The sequence below is a fragment of the Nomascus leucogenys genome, chromosome 18 (assembly GCF_006542625.1).
Source record: "Nomascus leucogenys isolate Asia chromosome 18, Asia_NLE_v1, whole genome shotgun sequence".
In the NCBI taxonomy this organism is placed as follows: domain Eukaryota; kingdom Metazoa; phylum Chordata; class Mammalia; order Primates; family Hylobatidae; genus Nomascus; species Nomascus leucogenys.
Window position 1 is genome coordinate 43,345,546 of NC_044398.1, and position 27,768 is coordinate 43,373,313.

At 44.0% G+C, this 27,768-nt stretch overlaps 1 protein-coding gene across 5 annotated transcripts in view; it reads right to left on the reverse strand.

Annotated features, from left to right (window-relative positions):
- Positions 1–27,768, reverse strand: part of MARCHF8 (membrane associated ring-CH-type finger 8) — a 143,070-nt gene that overhangs the window by 3,928 nt on the left and 111,374 nt on the right. For 4 of the 5 annotated variants that reach the window (XM_012502887.1, XM_030798424.1, XM_030798425.1 and 1 more), the window contains 3 exons: positions 5,391–5,479; positions 2,383–2,563; positions 274–421 (listed from right to left, as the gene is read on the reverse strand). In XM_012502887.1, the coding sequence (XP_012358341.1) occupies positions 274–421; positions 2,383–2,563; positions 5,391–5,479 (418 nt within the window). Of the gene's footprint in view, positions 1–273; positions 422–2,382; positions 2,564–4,302; positions 5,149–5,390; positions 5,480–27,768 lie in introns of all 5 variants that reach the window. The other variant, XM_030798426.1, reaches the window with a different exon arrangement.

A 27,768-nucleotide genomic window follows, 5' to 3' on the forward strand; every position in this document is an offset into this window, starting at 1 on the left:
AAGAGTGGAAGACAGTGTCCAGCTACTTCCTGCTTTTACAGGACGTAGTTTGCGGAGATTCTCATGCTCCGGAATATGAACTCTCCTGACTGGGTTTCAAAAACTACCACCACAGCAAAAGAAACGCCAAAAAGGAGGCTAGTGCCTCCTAACTGACGTCCCTCCTCCAGAAACCCAGACATTTTCGGCTAACTGGAAAATCCTCTGACCCCAGGACTCCTGTGAGCTATCCCGGCCCCCATGCTGAGCTTGCTCTTCAGCCTGAGAACTCACCTGTTGCCTGCCCCTGCTTGATCTCCTCGGCAGTACGGTCAATGAGCACATACAAGGACCAGACCACACATGTGATGGCAATGACGTGGAATGTCACTGAGCACATGATCTTCCTGCGCTCGCTGGACGTCATCTGCAACTTCTCCCACTAGAAAAACAACACAGAGTGTGAGGCTCAGGCTTCTGGGGAAGGGCTCTGGTGCGGTGAGAGCATTGTAGGTAGGTAAGATTGGCTTTCCGCCCCACTTCTCCCTTCCCAAACTAGATGCATTCCCCCAAGTACTGTTCTCCTAAAACCACTTGGCTTCAACCAGGTACCAGGTGCAGCCAACTTTCTATGCAATGAAAAGAAGCCAGGATCAAGATGAATGCTGAACTACCATCAAAAATCCCCTTGTCTGCTTATTCTTGCAAGCAGACATAAGATGGCCTGATAAAGAATTCTATGATCTCAGTCCTAATGAAAACAGTATGTTCACCCAGGACCCAGGTGCTACGTTTTAAGTCTCCCTGATGTGCTGACTGGCATGGACGAGCGGAAGAAGAGGGTTGATGATGCCACAACACACTAGCAGATGGGTCACACTAATTGTGAAGGTGAATGGCAGAAGACGCTCACTCTTTGGTCCTTGCTACTTTGGCTCGAAGCAACAGCTCAAAATCGACGCTAAGAGTTCCTGGTACAAGCAGACTCTGCTAGTCCCATTTCCTCTAGGAGCTCATTAATTTACTCCAAATAGCCAGACTTTTTCATTTACTGGTTTCCGAATCAGGAGAAAACACATAAAGGTAGAGAGAAAGAACAATGTGTAAACACTCCGCACATATCCTTTAACAACCCTAGTCACAGCCTCTTTCCAGATGGGTCTATGCAGGGTAGTTGAAAATAGAGCCTCGAGGACTTCCCATATTGAGAGATTAGCATAGAGTAGGCACCCAATATATTACAAGGCTGCTACTGGGCAAAACATTTTTTTAAGCTGTTTGCACAAGCCTTCTCTAACATCTGGTTGTTTTCTGCTGGGATTTTATACACTAGCAAGTTCCCTGGTCTTCCTACCTATAATACAGAGTCAGTGCCTCAGTGCCCCATGCTCCCTGCTACTTCCTACAACATACGTAGCTTGACACCCTGTCAATGCTCACCTTCACCTTTCTAGGATATGCTTTACTCCACAGACAGCCTGACCTCTCTAAACTCCTTTCACTCTGCCTCCAAATCCTAGTGATCCTTCAAGAACTGCTCTAAAACCCAAACACCCTTATGAGGCTACCGTCGCTCCACTTCCCCAGCACTCTAACCCATAATGAGCATTTCCTTTTCTGAATGACTGATATGCTCTACCAGTGCATCATTTAGCATTTAATTGGCTAGTATTTGATTATGTGACTTATCTTGCAATTTATAATATTAACGTTCTGAGATAGGAACAGTCTTTTATTCTTCCAGACAAAACCTTTTGTGCTGGGCATCTAGAGAGATATATGAAACAGTCAACATTTAAACAGGAAGCCAGTGCAGTGGACAAAGCTCCTCTCAGAGGGAGCAGCGACATGGGCCTCCAGACAGCTGTGTGTCATGCAACGCCTGTGGGTCCTTTCTGAAGACAGTTGCACATCACGCAACGTTTGTGCTTCCTTTCTTTTTCCTATCCACCTACTCATGCTCCCATCCAGCAAATACTTATCATGGGTGTATACAAATAAATTTACTGTGTGCTACACTGTGCTGGGTGCTGGGGAGATACTAATCTCCAACAGACAGTCCTAATCAGAGAAGCAGGACGTCAACAGTTAATATGTATAAAATTAGGTGCTAAGGTATGTCACAGTCTGTAGTCAAAGGCCAGATGACTGACACCTACAAGCAAGCAGTCTTACTTTGAAGGGAAAAGAAGGATTATGAATGGTCAGAAAGAGCTTCTTCCTGAGAAGAGGGACTTGAAAATCAGCACCAGAAACAACAATCTCTACAACGCAAACGTAAGCACCAGCCCCAGCTTTTTAAGGAAATGAACGCAGGCACGCCATGACCTCATGATCTGAGACACCAGCTTTCTGGGGGTCACTGGTTTCAGGAAGGATGAAGCATCCCTTCCTCCCACGTACTTTTCTCAGCGGCTTCAGCTTGGTCTCCATGATGAACTCATACTTGCAGAGCTCGCAGCAGCGTGTGTCGGAGCTCTTGATCCACTGCTGCAGGCAGGCCTGGTGCACGAAGTGGAGGCTTCCTGTGCAGTGGCAGGGGGTGATCAGGGGGCTCTCATCATCTCCTTCACAGTGGCAGATCCTATGGTGGAAGGAAAACCCGTCATTCCAAGTAGAGTCCCATGACAGGGAAGCTGACGCTTCAGTGGCAGGTCAATCCCCACAAAGGAAACTCAGAAACGAACATTACAGAAGTGACTATGGGCACAAAAACATACAAACACAAATGAAAACAATCACTACAAATTAAAAATGTCTAGCTTACCGCACCAACATGGGAAGTCTGGAGGGCATTTGGCAACAGAAAGGAAAAAATGATGTAAGAAATGACAAAGCCGTCATTTTTTGGTAAGACATAAGAACTTCACTGAAAGATGAATTTAAAGCAACATGGAATCATTTTCCAGAACATAAGATGGTAAAATAATTAGAGGGAAAATTTCTATGTAAAACAAAACCAGCATTCCAACTTCCAAAAATACCAGTGACCTTAAATGATATTTGCTTTTTAGTTATAATCACTGACTTTACCTTCGTACCCCACAACTACACATTTCTGTTGTCTCTCAGGAAGTAAACAAAGATCACAGTACCTCTCCTAGTCCTAAAAAACTCACCATTACAAGATGCTGCAATTTCATCCCTTTTTCTTGGGACCACTAATAGCAATAAGTGAGAAATTAATTTGAAAGCACTCTCTATTTCCAAAGAAGTATGCAGCAAGATGTAGCTACTAGCCTGAAGGAACTTAACAGGCTTTTAAGAAACAGAGGGGTCTTTTCCAGCAGCTAGAGAACAGCTTGGGGCACTCGTCCTGGAAGGAGCCAGGCTCTCAGGCTGTTTTAGTGAGGGGATCTCTGATCCAAATGTTAGAAATGACGACAGCTGGCACTAAGGAGCGGAGACTGGGGAAAGGTCAGAATAAGGAGGGCACAAGAGTCATGACAAAAAGTGAATTATGGAGGCCAGACAAGGATGCTGCACAAGGAAAGATAAAGGGGGGAAACAGAGTTAGGACGGGACATAGGTAGCTACACCCCAGTTAAAAGGAAGGAAGGAAGGAGCTACTGGAGAACAGCCAGTCCCCACACACATTTTGGGGGTAGGTGGGGAGCAAGGGTTAAAAAAGAGGCTGGGAGATGCAACAATGCTTAAAATCTGGACCATCAGGCTGGAAAACTGAAGATACTAGTTTCTTTCTTCCAGTTTCTTTATGCAAAGTCTACTTATTTTTAGTTTGGAAGAGTCAGCTTGGCCTTTAATATGTGTAGCTTCTTCCTCTTTTTTTGTTTTTTTTTTGTTTGTTTTTTTTAGACAGAGTTTCACTCTTGTTGCCCAGGCTGGAGTGCAATGGCGCAATCTCGGCTCACTGCAACCTCCGCCTCCCGAGTTCAAGCAATTCTCCTGCCCTGCCTCAGCCTCCTGAGTAGCTGGGATTACAGGCGCCCGCCACCACGCCCGGCTAATTTTTGTATTTTTAGTAGAGACGGGGTTTCGCCATGTTGGCCAAGCTGGTCTCAAACTCCTGACCTCAGGTGATCCGCCCGCCTCAGCCTCCCAAAGTGCTGGGATTACAGGCGTGAGCCACCGCGCCCAGCCAGCTTCTTCTTTTATCATTTGTGAAACTATCTTGGGACTCGTGTCATAAAAATTAAGTTTTTCAAATGATATTGATACTCTATTCTTCTGGAGAAAACGATCAACCCACAACTGGTTACAACTTTCTATTACTTCATTTTCCTGAAACTTCACATATTAAAGCAAGATGAGGCTCCCGATGCGAGCAGAGATGGCTAGAATGGCACTTCCTGGTAAACCAACCTGCAGACATCCCCTGATGTGGACACGGGAGATATGGGGGGTAATTTTTCAGAGAAGGGAGAAGGACAATCCAGGTCGCTGTCCTTTTCCGTGGAGCAGAGGGGCGCCCGCAGAACCCTACTCTTCAGTTTTGCAGATGTGCTGTCCTCAAAGACGTCGTCATCTCCCATCTCGTCAGAGCAGAAGCCCATACTCCCTGCTAGCCCGCTGGAGGACTTGGCAGTGTGCAGGCGAGCGGCGCGGCTCTCTAGCTCATGGAACCTGTGCAGGCTGCTGGCGCTCCAGCCGTGCGAGAGTGAGAACAGGTACTGGAGCAGTCGCCGGCTTCGGGACGTGGCCTCAACATCTGCCTTCTCTTCCAGCAGCAGGCCGGGCCTGCCCCTCTTGCCAGCTTCCACCTCTGAGGCAGTTGAGCGACTGGCAGAAAGGCATGAAACACAGGAATGTTTGGAATTGCCAAGAGGTTTGTGGTTCAGGGTTCCTTTTTCTTTATGATGAAACCTGTTAGTTCTGAGACACGGATCTTGAGGGAGTATTAATTTTCCTTCAGAACAAGTTCTTTCCACATAGGCAAAACTTTCTGAAGTATCCTGCGCCTTCTCACCCACATCACTGAGGGACCTTGAGAACTTTAGTGTTCTTCTGGCTTTGGTATTCTTAGCAGGCTTCAAGGCCTGGACCCATTCTGAACCAAAGGAATTTCTCTTTGACGCCTGTAATGTGTCCTTACAGATAACTGTCACAGTGAGCCCTTGTGTCAGAGAACTCTGGCAGTGAGGAGCTTTCAAGACAACAGCAGACTGCATGGAACTGTGGTGACAACACTCAGAAAACACTGCACTGGAACTGCATGCAGAACAGTGGGATAAAAGCACAGAAAGTAAAAACAATTTTAAAAGAGAATAGACATCATAGTGAAGAAATGAGACTAGCATGGGTAACTTGGTGAGCGAACCACACATAAAACTCGCCAACTGTTTAGACCAAAGGCAGATTGAATAAGCAAATGGAAATTCAAGAACCTACAGACACTAATGCTTATTTCTGGCTGCACACTGATCATGGCAGCATCTGAAGCAGAGTGTTACCTGCAGATGTCCTGGCTGGATGGCGTGATAGAAGTGCGAGAGAAGGAGGACACCGGAGCCGGAGCTGATGCTGACGGAGGACTCCCAGCCTGCAATGACAGACCTCTGGTCAGTGTTCAGGGAAGAGCCAAGGGGACTGTGTGCACTGTCTCCTGAATGGTGACAGGGAGAAACCCTGGAAATGTCTGCTGTTTCCCGCTGCTCAACGAGTAACACATATTAGATCCTTCTGAGCCTTGCCAAAACAAATCAAATATCGCTATTTTTTTCTTATCTGTGGATAAAAGTGTAAGAAATGTCTGAGACTATGGAACACCACTACTAATCTCCTGCAGGTCCAGTGGCCGTTTATTTTCTAAGCATCTAAATTGAGTTAGTTCATATATAAGTCAAGAAACAAAGTACTACAAGGTATCATACAAATGCCAAAGAAATATGAGGCTCCAGGCCTGCTGGCACTGGCTTCCCCAGCACTCTCTCCTAGTTCCCAAGATCAACAAGGCTCATAGATTTAAGAGCTCTCTCCCACCTCACAACCTCATACATAGTGCCAGATGCTCCCTGAGTTCCACAAAACCTCACTGCCCTGCCACAGCTCTTCACACAAAAGGGAGTCCAGACCACGTGACCACGGGGGACACCAATCCATAGCTCAACCAGGGGCTGAGGTAGAGCACAGAGTGCTCCCAATAGGTCTAATCTTGAAACTGTAAATTAAGAAAAATAATCAAGAAAATTTAGATTTGAAAGAAAGTACAGCAAGAGGTCATGGGACAGAACAGAGCCTCTGGGGTGGTGAATAGTCAAACTTAGAGAAAAAAATCTAGGAAGGAGAGGAAGCACTGCAGTGAGGAGAGAAATGGACAGAGAGAAATAGGGACAGTGAGTGGCACTGAGCTGAGGATGCACCACCACCGCTAGAGGGCCCCAGACTCCCACGCCAGCCTCGGATTCCCCAGGCTCCACAGCCCCACAGACCTACGCGCATTCATAAAAAAGCATTCTTCCCTCCTTAAGACAGTAAGCCTGAGTTAGAATATGCTCTATGCAACCCCAACAGCCCCAGGAAAACAGTGCCACGAGTCTGTTATCACTGGAAAGGCCATATCACCACCTACCTTCTGCAGGCCCACCTGCGTGGCCCTTGGCGCTAACTCCTTCATACAAAGGAGCTCCACCCTGGCCCACCATTCCCTGGCTGAGGCCTAGCCCCCACTCTTTCTAAGTACCATCCCCAAGGGTGCACTCTCATCCTGGAACTCCACCTTTGAGACCCCCGACCCTTGGTCAACCACCAGAACCGATAGGGCCATTGCCCGGAAACTCCTCCTCCCCCTACCCCTCACAGCAAATGAAGCAGCCTGGAGAGAGCCAGGATGGCACTCAGATTAAGGCACCCATTGCATGGCTGCTCCCACTCCCAATGCAGAGATTCAACACCACTTTAATGCAAGTTCACTTGAAGAAACAAGATCCAAGAAGCTCTCATCAGCATGCTTCATGTATACACTGAGATCACGCTGTGCCACTCCATGAGCACATCTTCGAATTCACCAAAGAATCTACATTTATTTTCTAACTGAATGTGCATATGGGCATGAGGTACACGGTCTTTAAAAGTATTAGAGATCAAAGTTCTTAGGAATCTTAAGTTTACTTGGACACATGAAAATAGCATCCTTGAAATAACCCTCCCATCACTACCTTTGTCAATATTCTTCCTAAAACAAAATGAGAGACATCTCGGGATGCCTGTGGACACTATGCTGTGACATTCCTTGCATCTTCTAGGCCTGACTGCATAAGCCATTGTCCTCTTTCTCCAACTGCCTTAGACACTGTCCTCTTTCTCCAGCATCCTCCTCCCGGGGCACCCATCACTGGCTCCACCTGCCACAGAGACAAGCACGCAAGGCCTTTTAGTATCATGGGCTTTACTGTTTATACCACAGGGGAGCAGATTGAGAGGGTATCCATGCTAAGGTCCCCAAATTCCTACAGTCCCCCTGTTCTCTGACATTTAGTCCTAACACTATTCTGGGACTGAAAGCCTTCCTGTACTTATTGCTCTCTTCTGTTACTTCTGAGGATGACCAGCTCTGTTCAACACACATAGGCAAGGCTGAAATGTATCATGAAGACCACAGCCTGATGGTGTATTGCAGAGAAGTGAGCGTCTTCATCACCTGTTCCCAGGTAGACTTTGAGGAAGAAATACCCAGCAATATCCACATGCTTGCCCCTCATTGCTATGAGGTCACTTCTTCCTCTGTGTTGCTGGGTCAAGCATACTCCCTAGAACTGATGAGGTATTGAAGGAAGCCTCCTCCCTTCAAGGGATGGCAGCAGAGGAAAGTACCTAGTCACCTTCCTCCCTTTTATCTTAGTAAGAGCATGATCCTCTTGGAACCACGTGTACTTTCCTGTATTCTGAAGGGAAGGCAAACCCTGTGGGAGGAGGTGGGGTCTTATCTGGAAAATCGTGCCCAATCAGGGTCAGTGTCCTGGGAGGAGGCAGGTTTCTGATGGGAAACTAAAGTTCTGAACTCCAGTACTAAACTACAAGTAATCCAAGTCAAAAAGTGTACTCTGGGGTAACGATTCCATCCTTGCGTGCCCACGATGAGGAGCAACGCCTGAAGGTAGGAGGGCAGAGCCTTGTAACACAACAAAGCCTGGATCAAGGAAGCAGCCACACCAGGCACACACACGTCAGGACGTGTGTTCACTTTCCTGTGTGGTTCTCCATGTGTGTGCACTTGTAGCAGATGTCAAGGCCTGCATGACAGTGACAGCGGACCCAAGGAGGAAGGGAGTTCTGGCAGGGCTGGGGAGATTCTGCCCTGCTCAGTTTTACTTAGGAAACAGGAAACAGCCTTGGCATCCTCGGCCTGCATTTCTGCTCTCATTTCACCCTTTCCAATCTTATGAAAACATTACAGGATACTCTCAGCAGGTATGTCCGATCCTCATCAAGCCTCCCAATGACAGAGAAAGAGTCTCTCTTATTAGATCACAGAATTTCAAAAAAAATTTTAAAATCTACTCATTGTTATTTTACATAAATATAAACTTCAACAAATGCTAACTCCTCCAATAAAAGCAAGAAAACCAGTGAGATTTGTGGGGTCATCACAGCTCCCAGAAGAGGCTCCTTCTGTCACTATCTAAAGGACAGCAAACATTTCAAAGGTCAGAACCAATCCATAGGCAGAATGGTCAAGAAAACAGTTTTAAGGAGCTTTATTTGTTGCTGCTGTAGAGCTGAAAGAAATCTATCAACCAACAAAGATCTAAAAGACTGGCCTGATCAACAAAAAAATGAAGCTGACAGCTTCAAATATGGTTCCATGGTCAGATTCTGGAAGCCAGTGTAGTCAAAGGCCAGCAATCCCCTCTTAGGAGCTCTGCAGGACAGGACCTTACTAGATGGGACTGGACCTCACTAGATGGGACAGGACCTTACTAGATGGGACTGGACCTCACTAGATGGGACAGGACCAGCTGTCCTGCTCTTTCTGAAAGCAGCAGGCAGTGTGGCACGCAGGAGCTGGGGGCAGTACTAGCTCTGGAGAACACCTACACTCTCCTCTCCATAGGATCAGACCACATACACCACTCGACAATTACTAATAAAAGTGCAAATGTTCATCATGCAAAAATCCAAATGTGTCAAGAAAACTTAGGCCCTCTGTTCCTGAAGTTCTTTGCAGGTTGCCAAATGACAGACTTTCCAGTCATGAAAAGGAATATAAAGCAATCTCACTACAAAAAAAATTCTTGTAAAAATCCTCCCTTCTTCAGATGTTGTAATTAATTATGCCAAAACAAACCTCTGGATTTCTAATCAAGCCTAAATCCCAGTTTATTTTATTTCTTAGAAATGATAAATACTTTTCGACAATTTGTTTTGCTACATCCAAGTCTCTTAGTGGCTGGCTTTCTTATCAAATTCACCATTTTAAATGATTTTAACAAGGTTGCCAAAGAACATACGAGGAAAAAAAACCTTTCCATATATCCTTGGCAGAAACTGGCATTCCCCTTTTCTCAGTTCCCTTCTGAGAGAGCCTGCTGTCGCTGGAGCAGCTATGGCAGTGTGTTTACCCAGTTGATATCACACACATCCTTCTCACTGCAGGACACCAGCGCGCCTTCCTTGGCCTCTGGCGCCTTCTTGCCAGGTTACTGCCCAGCCTCCTCTATTACCCACGCCTCTCATTTTCTGTGCAACCCCCAACTGGGCCTCCTTTTCACTCATCAGCTAAGCTAATTTTAAACATTTGGGTCCCAAGCCCCTAACAAAAGCAAATTTGCCCATCTGATTTATCTCAAAAGGGAGAGGGCCACAGGAATGATCTGTTTAAATGAGCTTGTTTTTAGGCAAGGAGGAACGTGAAGAGGGGCTGGATAAGGATGGTTAAGAGGCCAGAGGAGCTCATGTTTACAACTGATCACAAATTACAGTACTGCAAATCAATGACTTAACAGAAACAATGGGAAAAGATGCATAGATGGCTCTCAAAACATGAAAAGATGCTTCACTTCCCTCACAATGAGAAATACAAATTAAAACTACAATGAGATACCATTATCAGCCAAGAAAATTAATCAAATAATATGTGTTGGCAGAAGTGTTGGGAAGCAGGTATGCTTATACATTGCTGGTGGGAGAGCAAATGGTAAACCTCCACAGGATGACAACTGCCCTCAGGATGACAAAGGCACATATAGTTTGTCTCAGCAATTCTTTTAGGAATTCATCCTCACACACCTGCGGGAAGAGGTTTGTACACTGCACTAGTTTGTGACAGCAAAGGGCTGGAATCACACTAAATGCCCATCACCTTGGAGCTGAGGCAACATTGTTCCATCTACGGAAAGAAATATCAGCAGTCGTTAAAAAAATGCGAAAAGTTTTCATTATGTCCAGTAATGAACACACAAAGTGAAACAAGCAGAGAGAGGCACCACTGCCACCTGTGCTGGTGCTGCACAGACTACCCAGGAGGGAGACCAGGGAACCTGGATGGAGGGACATGGACTTGTCACAGAGACCCACAAAGCCATAATGCCACTTTACACTGAGCAACATTTCCCAAACAGAAATTCATTCTTAAAATAACATGTGATTGATGATTTGAAAAAGTAAAACAAAACTGCAGAAGCACAACCAACTACAACAACTTTCCGACTTTGGGATGACAGGTAAAGAAATGAATGTAGTGGGTGATGACCTATGTTTTTAAAAGTACAATAAAATAGAATATGTCAGAGTGCATCTGACATAAAAAGGATAAAGTCTTTTGAGGTAATTTTGTCTCTCAGATGTGTATGTAAAAGTGAACTGGGTTTCAATATAAAAGCTACTTGTTACTTTGGATCACAGTCAAAGTCACTTGAAAGTCACTGCCTGACTGTATTTCTACAAAGAAAATAAAAATTATCAAAAGAAATAAAAGAAGAAGATGGCTAAATCAAGAGATCATGTTGGCTGTTGGCCCAGAGGCTCTAGAAGCAAATGGCTCTTACAGATCTCTAGAAAGAAGGTTTTCCTCTACATGGAAAGCATTTGTCACCCATGTAAGAGGTGTGTTGCTATGTAAACAAAACTTAGTGGCTTAAAACTACACAAATGTATCACTTCATTGCTATGTAAACAAAACTTAGTGGCTTAAAACTACACAAATGTATCACTTCCCATGGACTAGGAGTCTACATGGGCATGCTGAGATTCTCTGCTCTGGTCAGTCTCCCTCCTTACTGGAGGCCTCAGGAGGACTGCGTTTACACATTCTCTCAGGTTGTTGGCAGAACACAGCTCCCTGAAGCTTGAGGACTGAGGGCCTGTCTGCTGGCTGACTTCCCCTGGGGTGGGCCACATGCATCTGCAGTCACATGACCCCTCCCATCTTCAAAGCCCACTTGTGCTGTCAATCTCTCTGACTTCCCTTTCTGCCACCAGTCAGAGAACATTCTCTGCTTGTTAAGCACTTGTGGGATTCCACTGGGCCTGTATTTATAACCCCAAATAATCTCCCTTATTTTAAGGTCAACTGTGCCACACAACACAACATGATCATAGGAGTAATAACAGCAATACATTCCCAGGTTCCAGGCAATTGTGGGGACATTTCTGGGGGCCATTTTAGAAATCTTGCTCACCAGATCACTTTTTTATTTGTGCTTCCTGCTCATGAGGTTGCTAGCGGTTAGGCCCTCCCACTTCCAAACTAAGAGATAGGGATCTGCTCCTAAGGGCCAACTCAGCAGGCCTGACTTCATACCACAGAGCCAGCTAAACTCACTTGGTGTTTACATACTGCAATGTGCAGACTGAGATTACATCTTAACAAACTTTCTGCTTAGCACAGAAGTTACTCTGTCAAACCAATGCTTCATTATGAGTAACTCTGCTTTCGATAAATACTCAGTTGTATTCAACTTCAAAAATGAGCCACAACAAAAGAAAAGAGGCCATTCTGTGGCTTTTCTGTGGCTTGCTCTGATAAATACATGTTGGCTCTTATGAAGGGCTGTGCCAAGAACAAGCTTTCACAAAGGCAATTAATTAAAACTGACCATTAAAAAAGTAAGTATATACAATATACTTACAGAGAAGCATGTATAATTAAAAACTACTGAATGCTAAAATGATTTCCATTATAAATGACTCTCATTAGCATTGCTTAGCAAGTAGCATTAACATGGAATTCTTTTCTATAGTGGCCTTTTAAAGGGAGTCAGAATTACTTGAGTAGCAACAAATCCCCAGAACAATGAGGGGCATATATTACAGCACTGGTGGAGGGGACAGAAGGCCACAGCTGAAGGGAATTTTTGAGGACTGTCTTCCTCCAATGCGGCAGCTGAGGATCTTGCAAATATAATTTGTTTTCAATAAATTACACTGAAGACAATGATTTCTGAGCAAAGGTGGCTTCACAGTCCCAAAAACTAAAGATGTAACCATATAAAAATCCAAAATCACCAGAAATAACATGGTGAAAGGGGCTATGTTTGTGAGTTACTTACCACTCACAAGGACCCTTTAATACTGTTGATTTCCCTTAAATATCGAACTTTTCAAATATAGTCAAAATACATTTTCATTGCCAAGAGGCAATAAAATATTTCCTCTGAGAGAATTCTGGGGCAGTGGCCAAAGCACTGGCTTTTGACCCCAAAGTCTTCCCTCTGTGTTCTGGGGCCAGTCCACTGAGCACACTACCGAGCAGGAGTTTAATCATTTAAAAAATGAGGTCAACAATCTACAGGGTTGCTACCAGGATCAAATAAAGTCAGGGCAGATGCAGAAATGCAGCACACACCACTCCAGGCACACCTCCAGTGTGGAACAAGACTTCCATGTGACTACCACTCTTGACTCTTGATGACCTAGAGAGTAAACCTGCAGGTCTCATATCTGCTACAAAATGCCTCATTCCAACCAAGGTAACCACCGTCCAACCACCTGGGAAGAAAACAGCTTCTGCTCAGGCTACTCATCTGGCCAGCCCTGGCCCAAGATGCACAGAACTCTAAGAGCGAACCCCGAGCCAGGGAGCATACTACTGACAGAAACACGGCAGGCAGGAAAAATGACCCTCACTTCCTCTCGGCCTAGGCCCTCCTTTCCTGGCAACCCGTGGCCTTTCCCACCCCTCCTCCTCCTCCCAGGAACACTCCCACATCCCAACCCAGCATAACTGGCCCCTCCTCAGGTTTCTCCTCAGAAAGGGCTTTTCATCCCTGTTATCATATCCTTGTACCCTATTCATTTCTTTCATTGCACCTATCAAGGTTTATGAGAAGATGTTACTGGGATATGTTAACTTAGAAGCTATTGCTGATTGGTCTGGTACACAGTAGCTGTTTAGGGAACATTTGCTCAGACTAAATAGCTACCCTCTGGGGAGACGGTGCCTCTGCAACAGAGATTCTCAAACTTGTTGGCCACAGGACCTCCTTACACTCTTAAAAATTACTGAGGCCCCCACAAAGAGCTTTTGTTTACACAGGTTCCATCTCTCCATCTTTGCTATATTAGAACATCTTAAAACACAGGAACATATTCCACCAGCTAAGGAAGATGCTATCCTGCATGTTGCTTAGCTTCTGGAAACTCCGCTGTACACTTATGGGAGAATGAGAGTGAAAAATGCAAATAATCTTGGTATTATTGGGAAATTGTTTTAAATCTGCCCCCCCTCTTCCACCTTCAGGAGACTGAACCAAACTTCAGCCAAAAACTAAACTGTAACCAGTCAGATGAAAAAAATACTGCAAAGACAGTCGGTTAAACTTTGCAAAAGGGGAGCTGAACAGAAACACTGCCTCAGTGCTGTCAGGATTTGAGTGAGGCTCAGTGGTGCTGAGGCCACCTGATGCCATGCAACTCCTCCAATTCATCCTTTGTTTTTGTCACTTAGGAATAAGTATCCTGTTTTGGGACAGCCGTTTTCTTCAGAATAAATTAAGAAAGCACATTTTGCCTTATTTGTAACCCCTAAGTTCTGAGTAACCTGAGCGTGTCACTGGTCAACTCTGCATTCAGAAACAGAAAGAAGCAAACCCTGGTCTTGACAATCACATCCAGGTCTGCTCTTGCGTAATTCAAGTGGGTCAGCAAGAATTCCTTGAAGGAATGTCCATCTGATATGTGACATTCTGCTGTATCTCATCCCTGTCTAATGGCAACAATAACCAGAAAATATTCAGGAGGCCTAGGAGGGTTAGTGCTCAAATTCATTGAGATGTGCTTGCCAAGCAATAGAGCAATCATTTTAATTGCTCATTAAACATGTCCAGTCTGATTCTACCCAGGAATATTCGATTAACAAGAGGTACATATCACAGTCTGCAAGGGCCCAGCCTTGGGCAACTGCCAGGGCCTACAGAACCAGGCTGGTTGGGGGGCTGGCGGAGAGATACCCATGCTACGGGCTTCCACTGCCTTCTCCCTGGGGTAAGTGCTGCCAATCATGAACTTGCTCAAGAAATTGTGTCACGTGGACCAAGTCTGATTCCCAGGGTTGAATGAGAAGGCTTCCCTGGGGATAAAATAACATTGTGTCTATGTACTGCCCTTTTTGCACCACAATCTTCCTCTGAGAGGCAAGAAGAGAGGCTCCAAAAAGTCCAGCCCCTATAATTAGCCTAGCCTGGGCCAATTCCTGGTATTAAAGAAATTCTAGCCGAATAGAGTGGGTTTAAGCCTCCTCTGCGAATTTCCATCGGCTTCTATCGGATTTTAGGCCAAAGTACTCACATGAACAGCCACAGTCAACACAATCTTGTGGTTACAGGCACCTGCAATAGGGTGCCATAAGAGCCACCGCCCCCAGCCACTGAAGATGCCTTTCATTGTCCACCTAAAGTACTGGACTTTCCAAGCAGGTGACAAATGATCTTTCTACTACAGTTTAACCTCATCCTGGTTGGCTCCTTTCCACCTCTCACATCTGCTTTACATGTCCTCTCCTGAGCCACATCTTCTCTGAGCAGCCCTTCAACTTGGGTTCCCTGTAATTCTCTACCTAAGCGCCTTACTGTTCCCTTGGTAGGAATTCTCTCCATCCGTGTTATCGTAGAGGTCTGCGTACTTCCCTCTGCTGTTTGGTTCCGCATTCAAAGCACAATTTCTGGCACACAGTTAGGTGCCGGACAAAATCTGAATGTGTGCAATCCTCGTAAACTCTGCACGGCCTCCTTTTCTCCATGTTAGAGATTAGACATATTGTCAAATGGTAAGACAGCCTGCAGGTGGGCGTAGTGGTGGCACAGGACACAAGGTCCTGAACAGGCAGTCACCTCACGTCACCTGAGTCCACTCTGAGGCCATGCCCAGTACACTGTGCATCGCCCCTGCCAGCCATGCTCTATGGCTTCCTGGTACCCCGAGACAATGGCCCCTTGACAGGCAGAGGCTCACAGCAGAGATGGAAAGTGGGCTTGCCCCATCCCCACCTCTCCCTTCTCTCTACCACACAGCCTCCTGAATACCCGTCTGTCAGAGCTCTATCTCACAAAGGGCCATCACAATGAGTTTAGGTGATATAATGAAGAACATGTTTTTTAATAGTTACATTTTCACATTAAAAAGTTAACCATTCAAAATCTAGAGGAGGGGCTTCAAGATGGCTGACTAGAGGCATCTGGTACTTACCTCCTCTACAAAGAAGAACCAAAATAGCCAGGAAGAATCAGACTTCGAATAGATCATCTAAGAGAGAACACGAAATCAACAGAGAAGTGACAGAAAACACCTAGAGCAGGCAAGGAGAGGGCAGTCAGGCAGCCAAGAGGTTCCCCAAGTGTGGGGAAAGGGGAAGCAAGTGATCCCCAGCGGTCCACATTTCCACCATGCACTTGTGCAATTCCAGCCATGACAGAGCCCTAGACCCTCACAGGCCTTGAGGCTAACAGAGGGAGCTGCCTGGAGATGGCGAGAAGGCATTGCTCCAGGGAGGGAGCTCATGATGGGTCCCACACACCCCTGGAGTCCAAGGCAGCTACAAGAAGACACCATACTGAGAGCCCAGTCCTCAGGAGACTGCATCCTGCTGGGGGCCCAACAGTCCCTGCTTCTCCACATCCCTGGAACCCCTCTGACATTCCTCACCACAGCCATTGCAGCAGCCAGCTGCTGCTGCCGCCAGGGATGAAGTGCAAACCATTTGGCAAAGACCCTGCTGCTCCCAGCAGTGAAGCCACTGCACGTTTTCGCAAGCACCAAGGACAAAGAGAGCAAAGTGTGCACTCCCTAGCCACTGGCATACAGACAGCTAGTGCCACTGAAAGCAACCCCACTCTCCCCAGTAGTAGGGCTGCAGTATAGCCACTGCTGCCTCCACCAGAGCATTCTGCCAGGGCCTTGGAATCACCCAACCCCTGCCCAAGACTGCTAGAGACTGAATGCATCCCTGGGGCGGGTGGGGCATGCTGAAGTATGTCCTACCCAGTTCCTGAGTAAACCATCCTGGGGCCTGGGGACTGCCCAGCCCATTCCACCACTATTGGAACCTGAGCATACTGCCTGGGCATCTGAGGTCAGGCCCACCCAACCTGCCATTACCGCCACATCTAGCACCCAATTGCATACACATTTGGGCCTGAAGACTGGTTCACTCAGCCCATCACAGGCACTGCCGACATCAGTGCAAACTGCTTGGGAGCCAGAGGGTTGTCCTGCCACTGCTGCTGCCATCACCAACATCATGCCTGCTGCCCAGGAGCCCAAGAATTCACCTACCCACCCAGCTCGCCACTGCCACTACCAGCATTTGAGCAAGCTACATGGAGGCCCCCCAAAAATAACCCACCTGATCCACTAACACTGGTGCCAGCATATACTGCACTGAGGCCCAAGGGCAGGCATACTCACCCCACTACTGCCACCACTGGGACCAAGGACAGGCCAACCTGGTATCCCTGTCCCCAGCAAAACTTCACTACAGCCTCCACCATACCCTAAGATACTGAGGAGATCACAGACACCACTAACATGATTTATAGCCAAAGAAATCATACAGAGACTATACTACTGCACACAGTGAGATCAAAGCTAAAATGCCCTGCACAACCAACACCATAGACACACCCTCAGGAAAAACTCCTCTCTTACAACAGCAAATTAAGAAAACTAGAAGAGACTGTTACACCAGACGTGCAGAGATTAACATAAGGACACAAGAAATGAAAAATCAAGGAAATATGACACCCACAAAGGAACCCAATAATTCTCCAGCAGTAGATTCCAATCAAAAAGAAATTTATGAAATCCCAAAAAAAGAATTCAAAATAATGACATTAAAACTCAGTGAACGCTGGGCATGGTGGCTCTCACCTGTAATCCCAGTACTTTGGGAGCCCCAGGCAGGAGGATTGCTTGAGGCCAGGAGTTCAAGACCAGTCTGAGAAACATAGCGAGACCCTGTCTCTATAAAAAATAAAAATAAATTAGCTGGGCATGGTGATATGTGCCTGTAGGCCCAGCTACTCAGGAGCCTGAGGTGGGAGGATTGCTTGAGCACAGGAGTTGGAAGCTGCAGTTAGCTATGATCACACCACTATACTCCCGCCTGGCCAACAGAGCAAGATCTGGAAGCTCAGTGAGATACACAGGAATACAGACAAACAATACAAAGAAATGAGAAATGCAATTCAGGATATGAATGAAACATTTTCCAAAAATACATTATAAAAAAAAACCAAACAGAAATTCTGGAACTGAAAAATTCATTACATGAAATACAAAATACACTTGAAATATTCAACAAATAGAATAGATCAAGTAGAAGAAATAATTTCAGAACTTGAAGACAGGTCTTTTGAAATAATCCAGTAGGACAAAAAAATTTAAAAAAGGAATAGAAAAGAAAGAACAAAGCATACATGACATATGGGACACCATAAAATGGCCAAATATTCAAATTTTCAGTGTCTCAGAAGACAAACAGAAAACAAAAAGGATGGAATATCTAACAAAATAATAGCTGCAAACTTCCCAAGTCTTGCAAAAGATTTAGACATCTAGATATAAGAAGCTCAAAGATATCCAAATATAATTCAAAGTCTCCTCCACAGCACATTATATAGTCAACAGTCAAAAGTCAAAGACAAATAGAGAAGCCTAAAAATAGCAAGAAAAAAGCATCTAGTCATTTATAAGTGGACCCCCATCAGACCAACAGCAGACTTGTCAGCAGAAGCCTTACAGGCCAGAGAATGGGATGATATATTCAAAGTGCTAAAAGAAAAAAAAAAAGGCCAGCCAAAGATACTATACCCAGCCAAGTTATCACTCACAAATGAGAAGAAATAAAGTCCTTCCCAGACAAGCAAAAGCTGAGGGAATTCACCACCAGACTGGTCCTATAAGAAATGCTTAGGCCGGGCGCGGTGGCTCACGCTTGTAATCCCAGCACTTTGGGAGGCCGAGGCAGGCGGATCACGAGGTCAGGAGATCGAGACCACGGTGAAACCCCGTCTCTACTAAAAATACAAAAAAATTAGCCAGGCATGGTGGCGGGCGCCTGTAGTCCCAGCTACTCGGAGAGGCTGAGGCAGGAGAATGGCGTGAACCCGGGAGGCAGAGCTTGCAGTGAGCCAAGATTGCGCCACTGCACTCCAACCTGGGCAACAGAGCGAGACTCCATCTCAAAAAAAAAAGAAATGCTTAAGGGAATCCTACACATGGAAGCACAAGGACAGTATTTGCCATCATAAAAACATACCAAAGTATAAAACCTACTGGTAGAGCAAACACACAAATAAGGAAGAGAAAGGACTCAAATGTTACCACTACAGAAACCCACCAAACCACAATGATAAACAATAAGAAAGAAGGAAACAAAGGATATACAAAACCAGAAATTATTTAATAAAGTGACAGGAATAAGCCCTCACATATCAATAGTAACCCTAAATGTAAATGAATTAAACTTTCCACTTGAAAGATAGAGACTGGCTGAATGGATTTTAAAAAACATTACTCAACTATATGCTGTGTACAAGAAGCTCATCGCACCTGTACAGATACATATAGACTGAAAGTACAGGGATGAAAAAAGATAGTTCATGCAAATAAAAACCAAAAAACAAGCAGGACTAGCTATACCTGTATCAGATAAAACAGACTTTAAGTCAAAAACAGTAAAAAGAGACACAGAGTCATTATATAATAACAAAGGGATTAATTCATCAAGAGGCTATAACACTTCTACATACATCTGCACCCTACACCAGAGCACCCAGATGTATAAAGCAAATATTATTAAATCTAAAGGGAGAGACAGACTTTAATACAATAATAGTTGGGGACTTCAACACCCTACTCCCATCGTTAGACAGATCATCTAGGCAGAAAATGAACAAACATTACATTTAAACTGCACGTTAGGACAATGGACTTAACAGACACTTACAGAACGTTTCATCCAACAACTACAGAATACACATTTCTCAGCACACAGACCATTCTTCAGGACAGGCCACATGTTAGGACACAAAACAAGTCTCAATGAAGTTTTTAAAAATTGAAATCATGTCAAGTATCTTTCTCAGACCACAATGTTTAAAACTAGAAATCAATTAGAAACCGTACAATTACATGGAAATTAAACAACATGCTCCTCAATGACCACTGGGTGAAGGAAGAAATTAAGGAGAAAACATAAAAATGCCTTAAATAAAAATCGAAATACAACATACCAAAACCTATGGGATAGAGCAAAAGCAGTGCTAACAGAGAAGTCCATAGCAATAAACACCTACATCAAAAAAGTAGAAAGATTTCAAACAAACAACTGAAGGATGCACCTCAAGGATCTAGAAGTCCAAGAAAAAACCAAGTCCAAAATTAGTAAAAGAAATAATAAACATTAGAGGAGAACTAAACTAAATAGGAGCTAAAAAAAAAACAACAACAAAAGGATCAATGAAACAAAAAATTAATTTTTTGAAAAACTAAAATTGATAGACTAGCTAGACTAACCAGGAAAAAAAAGACAGAAGACCTAAATAAAATCTGAAATGAAAAAGGAGACATTACAAATGATAACACAGAAATACAAAAGATCATCAGAGACTATTACGAACTATATGCTATCAAACTGGAAAACCTAGAGGAAATGGATAAACACATAACCTAACCATGATTGATCAGAAAGAAACAGAAAACTTGGACAGATCAATAAGAAGCAATGAGATTTAAAGAGTAATAAAAAGTCTCCTAACAACAAAAGGTCCAGGATTGGATGACTTCACTGCCAAATTCTACCAAACTTTCAAAGAAGAACAATTCTTCTCTATTCCAAAAAATTGAAGAAAGAATTCTCCTTAACTCATTCTACTAGACCAGCATTATGCTGACACCAAAACCAGACAAGAACACAACAAAAAATAAAACCACAGGCCAATATCCCTGATAGGCATAGATGCAAAAATCCTTAATAAAATACTAGTAAAGCAAATCCAATTGCACATCAAAAAGACAGTACACAATTAAGGGAATTTATCCCAAGGATGCAAGGGTCTTTCATCACATGCAAATCAATAAATATGACACATCATGTAAACAGAATGAAGGATAAAACCATATGATCATCTCAATAGAAGCAGAAAAAGCACTTGGTAAGATTCAACATTCCTTCATGATAAAAATTCTCAACAAACTAGGCAAATAAATACTGCAATATTAATAAAGGCCACATATGACAAACCCACAGCTAACATAAATCTGAATGGGGGAAAAGTGAAAGAAAGACTTCCCTCTAAGAACTGGAACAAGACAAGAATGCCCACTGATATGATTTGGCTGTGTCCCCACCCAAATCTCATCTTCAATTGTGGCTCCCATAATTCCCACATGTTGTGGGAGGGACTCAGTGGGAGATAATTGAATCATAGGCACAGTTTCCCCCATACTGTTCTCGTGGTAGTGAATAAGTCTCATGAGATCTGATTTTGTAAGGGAAGCCCCTTTCACTTGGTTCTCATTTCTCCCTTGTCTGCCGCCATGTAAGTAAGATATGCCTTTCACCTTCCCCCATGATTGTGAGGCCTCCTCAGCCACGTGGAACTGTGAGTCCATTAAACCTCTTTTACTTTAAAAACTATCCAGTCTTGGGTATGTCTTTATCAGCAGTGTGAAAACAGACTAATACAGTAAATTGGTACCAGTAAATGGGGTGCTGCTATAAAGATACCTGAAAATGTGGAAGCGATTTTGGATCTGGGTAACAGGCAGAGGCTGGAATGGTTTGGAGGGCTCAGAAGAAGACAGGAAAATGTGGGCAAGTTTGGAACTTCCTAGACACTTGTTGAATGGCTTTGACCAAAATGCTGATCATGATATGGACAATGAAATCCAGGCTGAGGTGGTCTCAGATGGAGATGAGAAACTTGTTGCGAACTGGAGTAAAGGTGACTCTTGCTATGTTTTAGCAAAGAGACTGGCAGCATTTTGCCCCTGATGTGTGGAACTTTGAACTTGAGGGAGATGATTTAGGGTATCTGGCGGAAAAAATTTCTAAGCACCAAAGCATTCAGGAAGTGACTTGGGTGCTGTTAAAAACATTCAGTTTTTAAAAGTTTTAAAAGCATTCTCAGAGAAAGAGAAAATAAATGCAGAAAATTTGTGGCCTCCTGATGCCATAGAAAAGAAAAACCCATTTTCTGAGGAGAAATTCAAGCTGGGTGCGGAAATTTGCACAAGTAACGAAGAGCCAAATGTTAATCACCAACTCAAGGGGGAAAATGTCTCAAGGGCATGTCAGAGATCTTTGCAGCAGCCCCTCCCATCACAGGCCCAGAGGCCTAGGAGGAAAAAAAAACGGTTTCAAGGGCCAGGCCCAGGGCCCCCTTGCTGTGTGCAGCCTAGAGACTCCGTGCCCTGCATCCCAGCCACTCTAACCAAAGGCTACAAGCAGCCAGGGTATAGTTCAGGTCATGGCTTCAGAGGGTGCAAGCCCCAAGCCTTGGCAGCTTCCATGTGGTGTTGAGCCTGCGGGTACACAAATGTCAAGAATTGAGATTTGGGAACCTCTGCCTAGATTTCAGAGAATGTATAGAAATGCCTGGATGTTCAGGCACTGGTATGCTGCAAGGATGGAGTCCTCATGGAGAACCTCTGCTAGGGCAGTGTGAAAGGAAAACGTGGGTTGCAAGCCCCCACACAGAGTCCCCACTGGGGCACTGCCTAGTGGAGCTGTGAGAAGAGGGCCACCATCCTCCCAACTCCAGAATGGTATATCTACTAACAGCTTGCACCGTGTGCCTGGAAAAGCTACAGACACTTAATGCCAGCTCGTGAAAGCAGCCAGGAGGGGGGCTATACCCTGCAAAGCTACAGGGGCGGAGCTGCCAAAGGCCGTGGGAGCCCACCTCTTGCATTAGCATGACCTGGATGTGAGACATGGAGTCAAAGATCACTATGGAGCTTTAAGAATGGAGTGACCCATTGGATTGTGGACTTACATGGGGCCTTTAGCCCCTTTGTTTTGGCCAGTTTCTCCCATTTGGAATGAGTGTATTTATCCAGTGCCTGTGCCCCCATTGTATCTACAAAGTAACTAACTTGGTTTTGATTTTACAGGCTCACAGGTGGAAGGGAGTTGCCTTGTCTGAGATGAGACTTCAGACTGTGGACTTTTGAGTTAATGCTGAAATGAGTTAAGACTTTGGGGGACTGTTGGGAAGGCATGGTTGGTTTTGAAATGTGAGGACATGAGATTTGGGAGGGGCCAAGGGCAGAATGATATGGTTTGGCTATGTCCCCACCAAATCTCATTTTGAATTGTAGCTCCCATAATTCCCATGTGTCGTGGGAGGGACCCAGTGGGGGATAACTGAATCATAGGGGCGGTTTCCCCCATACTGTTCTTGTGGTAGTGAGTAAGTCTCATGAGATCTGATGGTTTTATAAGGGGAAACCTCTTTCGCTTGGTTCTCATTTCTCCCTTGTCTGCTGCCATGTTAAGACATGACTTTCGCCTTCTGCCATGATTGTGAGGCCTCCCCAGCCACATGGAACTGTGAGTTCATTAAACCTCTTTTTCTTTAAAAAGTACCCAGTCTCAGGTATGTGTTTATCAGCAGCGTGAAAACAGACTAATACACCCACTTTCACCACTCCTGTTCAACACAGTACTGGAAGTCCTAGTCAGAGCAATCAGGCAAGAGAAAGAAATAAAAGGCATTCAAATTGGAAAAAAAGTAAGTTAATTTGTCCTTTTTGCAGATGATATGATTTTATACCTAGAAAAACCTAAAGGCTCCATTAGAAAACTTAGATCTGATAAATTCGGCAAAGTTATAGGATACAAAAATAAACGTACAAAAATCGATAGTGTTTCTATATACCAATAATGAATTAGTGGAGAAAGAAATCAAAAAGGCAATCCCATTTAAAATAGCTATACAAAATAAAATACCTAGAAATAAATTTAATCAAAGAGGTGAAAGACGTTGCAAGGAAAACTACAAAACACTGATGACAGAAGCTGAAGGGGACACGAACAAATTGAAAGACATCCCATGTCCACAGATCAAAAGAATTAATGTCATTAAAATGACCATACTACCCAAAGCAATCTACAGATTCAATGCAATCGCCATCAAAATGTCAATGTCATTTTACACAGAAACAGAAAAAACAATTCTAAAACCATATGGAACCAAAAAAGAGCACAAATAGCCAAAATAATCCTAATAAAAACAAACAAAGCTGAAGGGATCACACTGCCTGACTTCAAAGGATATTACACAAGGCTACAGAAACCAAAATAAGCATGGTGTTGTTATAAAAACAGATACAGGCCAGGAGTGGTGGCTCACACCTGTAATCCCAGCACTTTGGGAGGCCAAGGCAGGTGGATCACCTGACATCAGGAGTTCAAGACCAGCCTGGCCAACTTGGTGAAACCCCATCACTACTAAAAATATAAAAATTAGCCAGGCTTGGTGGTATGCACCTGTAATCCCAGCTAATGAGGGGGCTGAGGCAGTGAGAATTGCTTGAACCCAGGAGGCAGAGGTTGCAGTGAGCCTAGATAGTGCCACTGCACTCCAGCCTGGGTAACAGAGCAAGACTCTATCTCAAAAAACAAACAAACAACAACAACAACAAAACAAACCCAGATACATTGAACAATAGAACAAAATCAACAACACAGAAATAAATTCACGTATTTACTGCGAACTGATTTTCAACAAAGGTACCAAAAACATGCATTAGGGAAAGGACACTTTCTCAATAAATGGTGCTGGGAAAATTAGAGATCCATACGCAGATGAATGAAACTGAAGCCCGCTCTCTCATCGCATACAAAAATCAACTCAAGATGGACTAAACACTCAAACATAAGACCTGAAACTATATAACTATTAGAAGAAAACACAGGGATTACACTTCAAGACATTGGTCTAGGCAATGATTTTATGGCTAAGACCTCAAACGCATAGGCAACAAAACCAAAAACCGACAAAAGGGACTATATTAAACTGAAAAGCTTCTGCACAGCATAGGAAACCATCAATACAGTGAAGACACAACCTGTTGAATGGGAGAAAATATATGAAAACTACCCATCGAACAAGGAACTAACATACAGAATATGTAAGAAACTCAAACAACATTAAAAACACAAACAATCCCATTAAAAAGTGGGCAAAGGACATGACTAGACATTTCTCAAAAAAAGACATATAAATGACCAACAGCTGCATGAAAAACTGTTCAGCATCCCTAATCATCAGGGAATAACAGATGTTGGTGAGGATGCAGAGAAAAGGGAACTCTTATGTATTGTTGGTGGGAATGCAAATTAGTACAACCAGTATGAAAAATAGTATGTGAATTCCTCAAAAAGCTAAAAATAGAACTACTATATAATCCAGCAACCTCACTACAGAGTATTTCCCCAGAGGAAAATAAATTAGTATTATCAAAGAGATATCTGTACTCCCATGTTTATTGTAGCATTGTTCGCAAAAGGTATGGAATCAGCCTAAGTGTCCACATCAATGGACAAACAGGTAAAGAATTTGTGACATATATACACAACGAAATACTATTCAGCCATACAAAAAGAATGAAATCATGTCATCTGCAGCAACATGGATGGAGGTCATTATGTTAAGTGAAATAAGCCAGACACAGAAAGACAAATATTACATGTTCTCGCTCACATGTGGGAGCTAAAAAACTTTGATCTCATGGAGGTAGAAAGTAGAATTATAGGTACCAGAGGCTGGGAAGGGTGTGCATGGAGGCAGGAGTGGGGGATAAAGAGAGACTGGTTAATGGGTACAAAAATGGTTAGATAGTCACAATAAGTTCTAATGTTCAATAACAACAGAGTAGGGTGACTACAGTTAACAATATATTATGTACTTCAAAATAACTAGAAGAGAGGTTTAAAATGTTTCCGACACATAGACATGATAAATATTCACAGTGAGGGACACCCCAAATATCCTGACTTGATCATTACATAAGTCTATGCATGTAACAAAATATCAGAGGTACCCAATATGTACAAATAAACTAAAAAAAGAAAACCAATCAAATGTGATTTCAGATACTACACAATGATATAAAACTTTGAGTTTGTTCTTTAGAAAATGATTAAGCAAACAGCAGCAAGGGAAGTACATAGGGTGAGGACTGAGTGTGGGTGGGGGATCTGGGGAACATCCTCCAGGATGGCTCAGTGGGCCCACATGGTCAAGGACCCTGCAGTGACGTGAAGGTCCGGGCAAGATGCATGGGGGTTTCATGGGGGCTGCATTCCAGTTCCCCTCTTTGTATAAAGCATGTCACCTGTGGGACTCAAACTGCCTCAAACTTCTCCAAGCACCCAGTCAATTAAACAGATTTTTTTCCCAGGGGGGGACATTCTGCTGCTTCTAAAAATATAAGATTTTCTACACACTGCTATCATTACAAACTGTGATAGGTGCTATGAAGAAAAAGAATAACAAAACTCAAATGGGTGATAAAATTTAGATTAAGGGGAGGGTGTCAAGGGTAAGTGCCTCTAAAGAAGCTAAGAACCGAAGGAGAAATGAGTTAGGAATTTTAGCCATTCATGCAAAAAAGGGATAAGATTGGGAGAGGCCTCTCGGACAGAACAGCATTTGCAAAGATGCGCAGGCAGGAATTTGGCTTGTTTGAAAATCGTCAAGGTAGTCACCATACCCAGATCATCATGACCAAGGGGATATTGCACAGGATCAGGTTCCAAGTGGCCAGGCCCAGGTCACCTTAGATGTGACAGCTCAAGGTAGTGTAAACAGAAACACTGAAGAATTGAAAAGAGAAGCATCAGGATTCTACTTACTGGCTGCTGGGTGCTAGATGGTTTGGGATAGATTCTTGAGAAGCTACTGCAGGAGTTTAGGAGGTCTGGGCCTGGGAAGTGGCTGGGATAATGAAGAGGGATGAACAATGGGCTGGGTATCAAGTGTCTAGCAGAACAGCATGCAAACATTCACTCAACATGTACTGACAACCTCCAGGGCTCCATCCCATCACTGGCTCTGCAGATTTAGGGGTAAACAAAGCATGGCTCTACACTCATGGAGGTTACATGTGGGGTGAAGATGCAACGGAAAAAAATTCATGAAAACCCAGGCAGTGATAAGTGTGATCTTGAAAAATAAAAGGAAAAGGTGACTTTGGATCCCTTAAGACGTTAATTGGAGGTAACAAATTTCATGAAATCCCTTGGTAACAGAGGCTCAACAAATGATATCCATTAACATTGTACTATCAATACAAAATAAGTATTGGGTGAAGACTTTGCCATTGTAATTGCTTAAATATCCCAATATGCTTCTTCTATTAACTCCTTAAGGGGATCAAATCCAGCTGCCCATTTTAAAGACAGGCAAGCTACCACAGACCTAGCAGCCTCATAAACATCCCATCCAACCTACCTGCTTCCTTCTTTGAAAATGGAGCCTGGTTTTTAAAGTCAATATGCTTCCAATACACACTGAGACACTTTGTAACAAAATCTAGATGGAATACTAGGAGGCATGATTAAAGGTTTATTTCTACCTCTCTTCAACCTCTAAATTTATGCCAGCAAGAGGTGAACTGAAGAAGCATAAAGCAGACTGCAGTGACTGGCTAATGTGCTGACCCCAGCTGGGGTCTAAGAGTCAGCAGAAAAAGTCTCCTGACAGAGACAACGGGGATTTCAGGTAGCATATAGTATGTCCACATTGTGGCCTCCTTTAATCTCAAGAGTATGTCTGCTATACTGAAGATACGATTTTACATGTCACGGCCTAAAACTGGCTTCAAACAGCAGGTTCATTTAATAAATACTCCAATAAAAAAACTGCCTTCTCAAAAACAGTTATCTTCCACAGGGGCCTGCCCTCCCTTCCTTGGTCCCACTGAACTAGTTCATGTCTAACCACCTTATACAGCATGCTAACTGTCTTCATTACAAAAGGGTACACTTTGCAACAGAATTTCATGTTGACAGGTTAACCAGGAAGTTCTGTAAGTAATCAAATGTTCTAAAGGCTCACTCCACTCAGATACTCTCCAATGACCATAGTAAGCATCCCGGAACTCACTGGACACAGTAAGTGTCCAGTCACAAACAGCACACAGTAAAAATGTATTCAAGAAGGGGCCGGGCACGGTGGCTCACGCCTGTAATCCCAGCACTTTGGGAGGCCAAGGCGGGTGGATCAGGAGGTCAGGAGTTTGAGGCCAGCCTGATCAACATAGTGAAACCCTGTCTCTACTAAAAATACAAAAATTAGCTGGGCGTGGTGGCACGCACCTGTAATCCCAGCTACTCAGGAGGCTGAGGCAGGAGAATTGCTTAAATCCAGGAGGCGGAGGTTGCAG